This window comes from Lynx canadensis, chromosome B3 (genome assembly GCF_007474595.2).
Source record: "Lynx canadensis isolate LIC74 chromosome B3, mLynCan4.pri.v2, whole genome shotgun sequence".
NCBI classification, from domain to species: domain Eukaryota; kingdom Metazoa; phylum Chordata; class Mammalia; order Carnivora; family Felidae; genus Lynx; species Lynx canadensis.
Window position 1 is genome coordinate 82,282,492 of NC_044308.2, and position 13,434 is coordinate 82,295,925.

A 13,434-nucleotide genomic window follows, 5' to 3' on the forward strand; every position below is an offset into this window, starting at 1 on the left:
TGAATCGTTCTACAGGTGGCCGTAAGTGTATCCCATTTCCCCAAAGCAAAGGCTGCTTCAAACGGAAAACCAAGAATTAGATGCAAGAGGGGGTTTGCCATTTGTAGGTGTAGATAGTATTCCACTGTGGACTGCCGAATGAAAAGCATCAGAGTGAATGTGCCTTAAAGATGTCGTAGGCTGTCCTCTACTTACCTCAATTGACCTGACAGTTTTATCTTCTCCCAATCCTAGGTTAAGAATGTAGAAGAATCAATAGGAAATGGTTAATTCCAAAACTTACAACTGGACTGTAATAATCTTACACTTTAATCAATGTGATTGCCTTCAGTGACAAATTGCTATTGATAGAAAAACCTATTTCAATAATTTTGGATGTTATTCCAGAGAAGAATAGAGCTGATAATTATGTTCTCTTTCAAATCCATGCTTGGGGAAAATTTCTTTCCTGACTCTTCCAAGAGATTTTGAACGGATAAAGTGTTCATACATGTGTTCCCTAATTCTTCTTTTTTTTCCCCTTTCTCCTACACAGGAGACTTTGAATGTGATTGATCCTGGCTTGATGGACCTAAATGGGACAAGTGAGGATGCCCTGGAATGGGATGAAACTGACATAAGTAACAAGTTAATTAGTTTGAATGAAGAGTCAAATGACCTCGATCAAGAACCCCAACCTCTCATGCCTTCCTTAAAGCTTGAAGAGATAGGTGGTGAGGACCCTGGTTATGAAGAAGAGGCAGGTGACCATGGGGGGTCTCAGTATGCCTCAAGTGTCACTGTCCCCTCTAGTCCACACATTTACCAAGTGTACAGCCTTCACAACGTTGAACTCTATGAAGACAGCAGCATGCCGTTCTTGAAAAACAACCCGAAGTTCACCAGCATGACACAGCCTAGTGTTTTAACTAAGAGTCTCAGTAAAGACTCTTCATTTTCATCTACCAAGTCTTTGCCAGACCTTCTAGGAGGTTCCAGTTTGGTGAAGCCCTGCCCGTGCCATGGAGGAGACATGAGCCAGAATTCAGGCAGTGAGAGTGGAATCGTCAGCGAGGGAGACACTGAAACCACTACCAACTCTGAAATGTGCTTGCTCAATATGGTGGATGGGTCCCCAAGTAACCCTGAAACTGAACATCTGGACCCACAAATGGGAGATGCAGTTAACGTGTTAAAGCAAAAATTTAAAGATGAGGAGGAACGTATTAAGCTTCCAAATAGCTCTCAGCCATCCATTTCACCAGTGGGTTGTGTAAATGGAAAAGTTGGAGATTTAAACAGTGTTACCAAATATACCCCTGATTGTTTGGGAGAAGAATTACAAGGAAAACATGATGTGTTTACATTTTATGATTACTCGTACCTCCAAGGCTCAAAACTCAAATTGCCAATGATAATGAAACAGTCACAAAGTGAAAAAGCACATGTGGAGGATCCCCTGCTTCGTGGTTTTTATTTTGATAAAAAATCCTGCAAATCTAAACATCAGGCTACAGAGTTACAACCAGATGCACCTCCCCATGAAAAGATTTTGGCAAGTGCATCCCATGAAATGGATCGAAACTCATATAAAAGTGGCGATGTGGAGAAGACATTCACTGGCATGCAGAATGCCAGACAGCTCTCCCTTTTATCACATAGTTCATCTATTGAGTCTCTTTCTCCAGGGGGTGATTTATTTGGATTGGGCATCCTTAAAAATGGCAGTGACAGCCTCCAGCGAAGCACTTCTTTAGAAAGTTGGTTGACATCCTATAAAAGCAATGAGGATCTTTTTAGCTGTCACAGCTCTGGGGACATAAGTGTGAGCAGTGGCTCAGTTGGTGAACTGAGTAAAAGGACATTAGATCTCCTGAATCGTTTAGAGAATATCCAGAGCCCTTCAGAGCAAAAGATAAAGCGAAGTGTTTCTGATATCACTCTCCAAAGTAGTTCCCAAAAGATGCCCTTTACTGGCCAGCTATCACTGGACATAGCATCCTCTATCAATGAAGACTCGCCAGCATCTCTTACAGAACTTAGCAGCAGTGATGAGCTCTCTCTTTGCTCAGAGGATATTGTATTACACAAGAACAAGGTCCCGGAATCAAATGCATCATTCAGGAAGCGCCTGACTCGTTCCGTGGCTGATGAAAGCGACGTCAATGTCAGCATGATTGTTAATGTCTCTTGCACCTCTGCTTGCACTGATGATGAAGATGACAGTGACCTCCTTTCCAGCTCTACCCTCACCTTGACAGAAGAAGAGCTGTGCATCAAAGATGAAGATGATGATTCCAGTATTGCAACAGATGATGAAATTTATGAAGAATGCAACTTGATGTCAGGGCTGGACTATATAAAGAATGAACTACAGACCTGGATTAGACCAAAGATTTCCTTGACAAAAGATAAAAGAAGGTGTAATATCAGTGATGAAATAAAGGGCAGTAAGGATGTAAGTAGTAGTGAGATGACCAATCCGTCTGATACCCTGAACATTGAGGCTCTACTAAACAGCTCCATAAAATGTCTCTCTGAAAATAATGGAAATGGTAAGAATTTATCCAACACCCATGAGATAGGGACAAAGGGTGAAAATAAGAAAAATGTTTTCAAAGTTAATAAAGATCCATATGTGGCTGACATGGAAAATGGCAATATTGAAGGCACTCCAGAAAGGCAGAAAGACAAACAGAATGGGATTTCAAAGGAATCAGATAATCTTGGTTCAACTGGGAAAAAGAATTCAGACAGTGAGCATTGTAAGTGTAAAGTATTTATGGATAGCTCAGATGATTCAAATATTGCTGGAAAAGAATCTGTTCCCCAAACCGTTAGACATCGTCCAAAGAAATGTCAAAACCACCACCATGTTGAAAACCCAACTACTGCTTCTATTCCCACTGAGAAGTCTTGCCCAGAACTGCCCTCAGAAGCCAGCATTATCAATAGACAGGATTCTGAGGTACTGAAACCTTCACCTAATGATGTACCAAATATGGCTGGAAAATCTGCTCCCTGCTGCCTAGCACTTGAACAAAATGAAACAGAGGAGAATGTTTCTGTCAGCGACAACATTTCCTGTTGTGACTGTGAGCCAGATGTTTTCCATCAAAAAGATGCTGAAGATTGCTCAGTACATGACTTTGTTAAGGAAATCATTGACATGGCTTCAACGGCCCTAAAAAGTAAATCTCAACCTGAAAATGAGGCAGCTGCTCCTACCTCATTAACTCAAATCAAGGAGAAGGTGTTAGAACATTCTCACCGGCCCATCCAGCTGAGAAAAGGGGACTTTTACTCCTATTTATCTCTCTCATCTCATGACAGTGATTGTGGGGAGGTCACCAGTTACGTAGAAGAGAAGAGCAACACTCCATTGCCACTGGACATTAGCGATTCTGGCTTAGAAGACAAGGAGGACACGGAATGCTTCTTTGAGGCCTGTGTTGAAGATGACCCAGATGGAGTTGAGCCCTGCCTCCCCAATGCTCCTCCAAATGAACCTGTTTCCATTGAAGCTGCCTTGCCACAACAAGCAGCATCTGGCTCTTCTAAGTTCAATGATATTTCTCTCGTGGCCGATCAGGAAGACATGGTGGCTCTTTCAGGTTCTCCCCATCAGAAAGAATCTGATGTTGGCAAGGAAGGGGGTGGTTTACCCCTAGCTACTGTCCATGGGAAAAGCTCAGAGTTAACTACTTCAAGGCTGGGCAGTGAAAAGGAAAGTTTGGAAAACACAGGTGAATCTAGAATGCCAGGAGAACATAATGCTGCTTCAGCCAAATCTAGAGTTCCAGGGCTCTCCTCAAAGGCAAAGCAGCCAAAAGACAAGGCTGCATTGCATCCCAACCCCAAAACTTTAACCTGTGAAGAAAACCTTCTAAATCTTCATGAAGAACAACATAAAAATATGCATAGGTAGAATGCAACCCTCTCCACGCATGAAAATCATCTCATTGAAAGGTATGTATAGTCCTCATTTTAATATATATTTTTAATATATTTTAATGTACATATTTAGTGTATGAGTCAACAATGCCATGATAGGAGAGAGGAGAACAGACTAGTCAAAATGACTGGTCATGCAGATACTGATCTGAATAAGACATTTAGGTGGAAGGCATATTCCCAACAATGCAAGTAACTGTGAAGCAAAAGGGAGAGAAACAGTCACAATTGACATTTTTAGTGACATTATCTTTATGACATCATTCTGGCAAGAAGAATACAAAATTTGAGGAAGTAGCCAGATAATTTAGGACCTTCCATGGAGGGAGGAAAAAAGGTTCTCCCAATTACAATTATAGCCTCTGATCAAAATGCATGCACAGTGACAATGCTTCCCACTTCAGTTTCCTGCACGCAGAGATGCCCACACCCTTCAGTGCCTGGAAATGAACAATGATTAGGTTAAAGGCTGCATCTCCTGATCTGGGCCTTCCTTTTATGCTTCTGTCTAATGTAACTATCATCACATTTGCTTCCCCAGTGGAAGGCTGTGCTGTCACAGCTCCTGATCATGGCCGAGTCTGAGGATTCAAACAGGAGGGGAAAGTTGATGTTAAAGAAGAAGCTTTTATTTATCCACACACAGACCGAGAACAGGCCCAGAAAGCAAATGCAGAGAGAATACATGACAAGTTAATGGCGTTTTGATAAAAACAGAATTTTTGAATTTTGCCTCAAGGTGACAGGCTGATTTCCATCAAAATTTTTAAGAAAGTCATTCCACTCTTCGTATTTAATAAGACAGCTATTGATTGATTATTCTGAGATGATGATATAGCTCTGAAAGTGACACAAAAATTCTGTTATTTTCCATCTCTAAACCCCAGTGATGAATATACTTTCTCAATCAAGTCTAAAGAAGAAAATTTGAGCTTTTGAATGTTGAGAGTTGTATTTCACCAAAGTATGAGGTGCCGAATGGTGTCTCCAGCCCCCACTCCAAGAAGCTTAATGCTGTAACCTAAACTCGTGCTATAGGAAATGAATTACAGAAGCAATCTACCCTAATTTGTTAACTTATTCAAATAACAGTTATTATACTTAACTATGCTAAAGATTATCTTTTTTGTGGCAGATTGTTTATTTTTTGATGAGCCTAATTACTGATTTTCTAAAAGTAATTTACATTTATTACAAATACATCTTTTAAAATGTGACAGATAAATGTTGTTCCCATAATGTATTATGAAAAAAGTTACTATTTAAAAACACATTATTTAATTTGAAAGATGAATGGCAAACATCATTATTTTTTTTTCCTGCAACACCTGTGCCCTAAGCTCATTAAAATGTGTGATTCCATGTAGAGCTGCTAGAAATGGGGAGGGGGGAATCTATACCATATATATACCCTAAAAATAAACTCAGTATGCAAAACTGAAGAAAGACATCCTACTTACTCATGTAGCTCAACTAATTTTCTGTGTTTCAGACTCAATTTACAATTGGCTGCAAGTGGGAACAAAAGTAGGAAAGAGAGAAATGTATTTTCTGTGAAACATGTCCACCCTATAATCACATTCTCCATCAGTATGCAGTAAAACTGACCATTAAGGGAGAGTAACTGCAATTCCATAAGCTGCTTCTAAACAAGTTCTATTAGTACCGATTGTACTGCTGGCTCTGCCAACTTCGGCAGAGGCTGGCGGAGCCTGGCTGATTTCTGCTTTCTGAAAGGGGATAAAAGGCTTGAAAGTAACACCACTCTGAGCATATCATGTGACCACGACTCTCAAGTCACCAGTCATGCTGAGATCCGGAGCTCCAGAAGCTCTGGCACTGGAGAAGCCTCCGGGTCACACTCTTCCCTTTTAGGCACTCTGGGAATTTCTTCTGTCCCTTACATAGATAGAGAATTGACATGTAAATGACAAGGAGCTCCATCTTTAGACACGGGGAAGTGAAAGTGCTATTGGATCTGTGCATCCCTCACCTTTTACCGACACCACAGTGTAAACCTATCAGCTAGCCCGCCTGCCAGCCAGCAATATTTTCTTGAGCACCCCCCTGCCCCACCCCCGAGATGTGGTTCCTGGCCCTATCTCAGGCAATGGGGAAGCAGCCAGATTTTACTTCTGCAGAACTCACATCGCCCCCAAGTGACTTATTATCACCCGAGGGCCATTTAAATAGCCATGTTTACTGCCCTATTCATTTTTCTCAGTATCATGCAGACAAAATACCCGAATGCCCAGATTTTTCACCAGTCATTAGCCTTGGGTACCTGGGTACAAACATTTACATTTTGTTAAAATACTACTAACCAGGATGAGTTATTTAATCTCAAAACATTGACATGCCCTTGGTGTTATCAGAATACATAGTAAAATTATTTGGTAAATATGAGACTTCATGTCTCTAAAAGCTTAACTGTTCTCATTGTTCTTCCTACAAGGTTCAAAGGAGCAAAAAGTGGTCTACTTTTTAAAGTCACTTCAAAACCATCAGTCAGGGTGCTCTATCAGGGTAATAAAATACACCATATTCAATTTGCTGGGCTATTGTTTTTTTTTTTTTTAAGAAATAAGTTCTCAGGTGATGAAATTATGATGTCATCTGGAGGAACTTCAACTTAGAATAGCAGATACAGTCTGCAATGGTAACAAATATTTTTTTTCAAAAAATTTTGAGAAGGTTTTTCAATTACTGCTCTAATTAAAAACCCACTGAAACCGTTGGAATTTTAAACATGATCTAACACAGGATGCATTTCCTCTGATTTCTAGGCACACTGCTGTGCTTTTCACTATTTTCATTTATGTGTCATGTTTCTACAAAAATAGAGAGGTCAGTTCTAGCAAATCACATCAAAGGAAAGGTAACTGGGTAGATCCAGATATTTCTGCCTAATTTGGAGGAAGCACATAATGTATGTCTAGAGTGCCTCCTAGGACCTGCCTAAGAGATGTACTTTGCACTAATCTTTCTGCTGTATTCTGACAGTTATTTCTTCATAATCCTCATCATAAGCCTCTGATCTTTGGTGAATGATTTAACCGTAAACTTCAGGCTGGATAAATCCTGTGGTATAAAAATTTAACTCATCACATGCAGCCAGTGTGTCCTTTCTTTTTCCCTTTTGGTTTACTCTGTTTTTCAGTTTTGTTTGTGTGTTTGTGTGTGTATGTGTATGTGTTGGAGGGGTTGTGTTTACTTAGGACTCATATATTTCCTTCAGATCTTTTTAGCTCCATTGCTTTTCCTATCTTATTGGTCTGCAAATTTGATTGTTGGTAGTTCAAAGATTTTAGATTTTCAGCAATTACTTATAATTACACATGCTCGAGCATACACATACCTAGTAAAATTGCTGCTACTCAGTTTTTACAAACTGAGAAAACTTGAACAGCACACATTCCTCACATATACAACATAAGTTCTTATGCTGTTCGTTTGATTGACACTAAGTATTTAATATGATCTGAAGCTGGCCAAGCAGATTTAAGAAACTACTCTTGGTGATAGTTTATTAATTTTTCACTAAAGAATACAAGTATAATCTTATCAAAGTTACCTTTAAAATCACTTTAATAAATTAAGGTTCTGGTTGAAGTGAAATGTTTTTTAATTATTCAGCACTTCTGGGGGCGCTAGGGTGGCTCAGTCGGTTAAGCATCCAACTTCAGCTCAGGTCATGATCTCGCAGTTCGTGGGTTTGAGCCCTGCATCAGGCTCTGTGCTGACAGCTGAGAGCCTGGAGCCTGCTTCAAATTCTGTGTCTCCCTCTGTCTCTGTCCTTCCCCTGCTCATGGTCTGTCTCTGACTGAAAAATAAATTTTTAAAAAATTTAAAAATATAAAATTTAAAAATTAAAAAAAATTATCCAGCCCTTCTGAGTAACTAGCCCTACCATGCTAAATAATGAAGATTTTATTGGGCATCACCTATCACACACGAGCACACACACACACACACACACACACCCCAGATCTGCGCTTCAATCAATTTTGCCTGTCCCTCTCCAAGTGAGCCAAGTTGAAAGAATTGATTATCCATAGAGAATTTAAATACCAGCATTTAGTAAGGCCAGCTTTGCCTCACCTAAGGATTCCTTACTCAACGTCCAGATTTCCAATGAGTCATGTCCTCAGCATGTGAACAATGCACCATGATCTTTCTTGAGTTACCGAAGCATTTTACTGTACCAAATTTTGTCCCATCTGTTCCTGTCTATCTCTCTATCTCTCCATGTTCTTGAGAACCTGCCTTTTCTCCCCAGCTTCCTGTGGCTTCAGCCCAAACCACATTTGCTAGTTTTTCTGGCTTTTAAACGGGTTACAAGATTATACAGAAAGAGAAAGATGGAGAATGATAATATTTAGTTCTAGAAAGATAATAAAGCAAACTGACATCAGCATCAGAACTCCTTTTAGGGGCGCCTGGGTGGCGCAGTCGGTTAAGCGTCCGACTTCAGCCAGGTCACGATCTCGAGGTCCGGGAGTTCGAGCCCCGCGTCAGGCTCTGGGCTGATGGCTCAGAGCCTGGAGCCTGTTTCCGATTCTGTGTCTCCCTCTCTCTCTGCCCCTCCCCCGTTCATGCTCTGTCTCTCTCTGTCCCAAAATAAATAAACGTTGAAAAAAAAAATTAAAAAAAAAAAAAAAAAAAAAAAAAAAGAACTCCTTTTAAACCCAGACAAGCAAAAGCCTGCTTTGTTTGAGAGCTGGTCAGCAGACTTAAAGAAACTAAATCCTGTACTGCCTGTACCTGGAATTCAGTTGTTCCTCACATCCGGCTTGTTGCTTTCAGCCAATTAGAAATAGGTAGAACTGGCTGAGTTTGGAACGAATTTGTATCTGAGCTATCAAGATGTACAGATATAATTGAGTCATTCTTATTTGCACAGTGTATCTGTACCTTAAATGAAATGCATTCGTATTTGACCTAGAAGCCCAAGTTATCTGCTTTTACAGACAAGGGGCTGAAACATTTGGGAGTATAACGATGCTATGAATATTCTACCACTATGTAATAGCGGAATTGTTCAGTTTTGCTGTCACACATACAGTCACTGAAGTAAAGGTTAAACCACCTGAGGGCCCAGGTTCCCAGTCGGTGAATCACTGTTGATATTTTGCTGCCTCACTTGGCACCAGCAGCCTCACATTTTCATAGTGATTTGAAGCTATCTTGAGTGTTTGAAACCAAGTTCACAAGCAGAAGAGCAGATTATATCCAGGGAAAAGGTCAAACTTGATGATTTTTCTTGTTTTATTCAAAACCATATCACTTTAAAAAAAATCAATGTGTTTTTCAATGGATTCTGAAACACTGTTGTCAGTAATACGAATCTTGGGCTATTAAAATTACTATGTTTTATGTATCTTCTTATTTCAGAATATCAGCAGGTAGTTCCAAAATGGCAGCATTCCTCAAAGGGCTGGTTTTGCAAATGAAACAGACACTTCTGATACCTTTTCTTGTCACTTTCTTGTTTCTTGTAGATAAGCCTGGCTGTAACTCAGGGGTGGCCTCATAGTCCCACCCTGGGCTGGTCTGTGGTTCCATCACGTCACTGCCATTTGTTACATTGACCTCTCCCAAGATGAAACTTCCCTCCGAATGCGATTTGTCCACATGAGCCTTGTGATCTGGATTGTGCACTGGTTTTCTTTAGGTGATTGTCTTTGAAGTTCGGCAAAGCTGCTTGTTCTCCCATGGATTCCTCTCCCAAGCTACCTCTACCAACCCCGCCTCTCCAGCGAGACTTTTCTGTTTGCCTCCTCCCTCCCCATCTACTCTTTAAAGTTCTGCGGTCCACCAAATTGATGGTCCATTAAATTCACCTGTCTGGAATGACCCCCCCCCCCCCCCCCCCCCCCCTGCCGGTACTTGACCAATTTCATGTTTCGATCTGGATTTTTTTAAATGGTATGATGCCTATGTTTATTGAAAGAGATTTACCTAAAAGGCCAACATTTGATTTGATTGCAGCATACAGAAGAAACACTGGTCCTTCTTTCAAAATTAAGCAACTTATAAAAGCGCCATTTTATTTATTTCATTTTAAAAATAATTATCTATGCAGCACTTCAAGAAACAACTATATGGTGTTGTATATTATAAACTGGTGACATTCTACTATTAAATTATGTACAACATTTTCATTTTTTATGCTTCTTGAGGTGGTAATGAGAAAAAAGTTTTTTAAAAAAGTGTGCCTTGCTGTATTTCTTATACCATTTATTAAAAAGCTGCTTTCATGGTAAAATTATGTTGGTTTGAAAGGAGGAAATAGCAAGGTTAAGATGTGTGAATAATTTCTGTATATATGTATAACCAAGTACAAACATTGATGTATAATGACAGTATAAAATGCTTTCATGTTTATGATGTCTAGTGATGTGGAAAATATAAGCCTTAAACCATTAGATTGCATGGTAATTGAAATTGGCATAATAAACATAGTTCATTGGGGGAAAAGGAAAATCAGTGATCTCTTCTACCTGTGTTCTTTACCAAATTATTACATCTGGTTCTGGAAGAACTAGAATATGTAGTAGCTTCCAAAATATCCATATCACATAACAGGCTTAAAATTAAACTACATGTGAAGCCTTTACAATTTTCAAAATCTTTCTGATCACTGCAAAGATCTTGGAACACAAATGATTAAATGCCAGGTCCCCTAAACCAAGAAAAACTTATCTTAGATTTTTTTATTTCTACTTATCATTAATGGTTTAATATTGGATTTCAGAATACCTAATATGTCTCATATTTATTCTATGTAATTCTTTTGAATGGGTTTGATAGAAAGATGGTAGAAAAGTCTAGAAAATTTGACTATTTTGATTTAGAGTATAGATTTCAGGTGTATTTATTTTGTGCAAAAAGAAATCAGCTGAAAAATATTCCATTTGGTCTTTACTGCTCTTGTTAAATGCAGTTTTTAATTTATATCCTAACACCTACTAAAGTGCCTGATACACAGTAGGTATTCAGTAAACATTTACTGAGTTGAAGTATTGAATTAGGCAATATGTATGACATGTACCTTTTCATTTTGAGAGACCTACACTATAACATATAAACAACTAGAAAAATGTGTAATGCAATCATTCACTCAACCGATAGTTAATTAACACCTTTTATCTGCAAGGACTATTGTAGATGTGGGGAATGCAACGATGAACAAAGGTCCTGCCCTTCGGAGGTTTACCTACACTGTGGACAGAGTGAACACCCAAATGAGATGCAGTGGTTGTCCTGCAGGCAAGGATCAGAGCAAAGTGGTAAAAGAGGCACAAAGACAGAAGTAGCAAAGAGGGACAAGAGGGAAGAAAGGGGCTAGAAGAGAACTGAAAGGTAGACCATAGAAAAGGAGTGAAGTTTTCTTGCAGAGGTGGTGGGAAAACAGGTAGCCTGGGAGACCTAATGAGGGGTCTTTTAAAAAGTTAAGTTGGAGCTTTTGTAGGTAATACGGTAGGTAGTAAGACTTTGTGGAGTCTTTCTTTTGCACCTGATTTTATTTATCATTAGAACATTAGTACAACACCAAGAACATTTTTAAAATACTAGTCTATGATTTTCCCATTTTAATAACAATTTGAATTGTTATGTCCCTTCTAATCTTTTCCATATGTATTTCTAAATTGATTAATCATTCTAGGCTTTTGCATAGGTAGTAATTATTCAAAAGAAGTTTTAGGCAGACATCTAGTAGCGGTGGGCAAGATGATGACAGGGGAAAGAGATTAGAGTTAAAGGTCTCATTAGGAGGCAGCTGTAGAAAACAAGGGAGGCTTGAAGTAACAGAGTAGGCAGGGATAGTGACCGGAAATGCAGAGAAAGAAGAAATCCTAGAGTCTTGAACTACCTAAGAGCATTCGGGATCCCTGTTGAGGTATTGAACTATTTTATATATTGAGACAACCTAAATTTTCCTTGGGTGATGCCAAGGGCCACATCTATTGGTAAAACCTTCAAAGAACAAACTGACCATTATGTTCTATTTACCTGTTATATATGCTCGTTTAAGACCATGAGGTATTAAAAATATTCATTTACTAATTATCTACTTAATTTTAACACTGAATTTGTAAGATGACTTTTACTGAACAGTACTTTTTCTGGTTGGAAGAGACGGAATCACCTCAACCTCTTGCTGTGTGTAGGCACGACTTCCCCAGTTATCCTTGAAAATGGTCACACCAAATCTGCCACACCTTCCAGTGACAGTGGTTCGTGATTTGTTAAGGCAAGCTGTCCCATGATTGGGAGTGTATCTTTGTTGGAAAGTTCTTTCTTAGGTGGCTAAAAGCTGCATAGGGCGCCTTTCCCCCTGCCTTTCATTATTGCTCACGATTCTAGCTCTACCCTGAGGAGCCGCTCAGAGTGTTTGTACCCCTTCTTTCTCATGGCAACCTTGAAGATAACTGAGGTCAGTTACTCGTCTCCTCCCAGCTGCTATGATTTCTGTTCTTCATTCCCTCAACTGCCCTTCATATGCCATGATTTTCAGACCCATTTCAACCTGAATGAATGTTAGCAGACAGAATCCTTGAAACTGAGGAACTGTCATCATCATACATGTAGAAAAATATCTGAACATTTAAGTGGTTTTCTCTAAAAGTATATTCAAGATATATGTTTATTCTATTATTGTAAATTTCAATAAATAAATAAATAAATAAATAATCCATTACATCCTTTAGTGGACCAGTCTAGTGCCGGAGTCCTCTTGAATCTTTTCCTTACATCAAATCCAGACCTAATCTGTTTCCATATTAAGCAGGGTCCTCCACCCCCCATTTATTTATTCATTTATTCAGTCATTCAACAAACATTCATTGAGTGGCTACTTGTGTGAGGCACTGTGTTTGGCATTAGAGATACAAAGGCAACTAAAACATGGTCTCTGCCTACAAAGGGTTTATAGTTTTCCTTGTGAAAGTGCCTTTCATATCCTTGAATAGAATGATCTCTCCAAATTAAATGATGACCCATTTATTCTGTTTTCTATCTAGTTTCTCTACATTTTTGAAAACATAGTGAGCACAAATAGTATGCAGAATTATCTGGATCTGACTACTAGAAGAAGTGAAATGTTCTTTTGTATTTGAAATTTTTAATTACAGAAACAAAATTTCAGATTTCTGGTCACTGAATAAATATGCATCTTACACAACAACAGAACAATCTAAATTCAGGGCTTTTGCGAATCTGAGTTTAATTATTTTGCTGTGTTTGGTTCATCCAGTTTAGGTTTTACCCATGCTAAAATTCCTGGGAACAAATTAGATACAAATATCAAAACATACTGAAATAATCCAGCTATTTCTTACAAGTCAAATTATTTTAATTTCCAAATGAGTTTAGTATTTTTTAGAATTTTGATGAATGTATTTCAAATTTTCTAACTTGAACCAATTAAACTTACAACTGTGTCTTTATATACTTTTTTTCAATTTTTATTTTGAATAATTTCAGACCTTTTTAAAA

The 13,434-nt window shown here is 38.8% G+C and overlaps 1 protein-coding gene across 3 annotated transcripts in view; it reads left to right on the forward strand.

Annotated features, from left to right (window-relative positions):
• AKAP6 (A-kinase anchoring protein 6) overlaps nt 1–9,807 on the forward strand; it is a 481,187-nt gene extending 471,380 nt beyond the window's left edge. For all 3 annotated transcript variants that reach the window (XM_030318904.1, XM_030318903.1, XM_030318906.1), the window contains exons 13-14: nt 536–3,948; nt 9,435–9,807. In XM_030318904.1, coding sequence (XP_030174764.1) covers nt 536–3,907 — 3,372 coding nt within the window. In that variant the 3' untranslated portion in view covers nt 3,908–3,948; nt 9,435–9,807. The remainder of the gene's footprint in view (nt 1–535; nt 3,949–9,434) is intronic.
• The last annotated feature ends 3,627 nt before the right edge of the window (nt 9,808–13,434 follow it).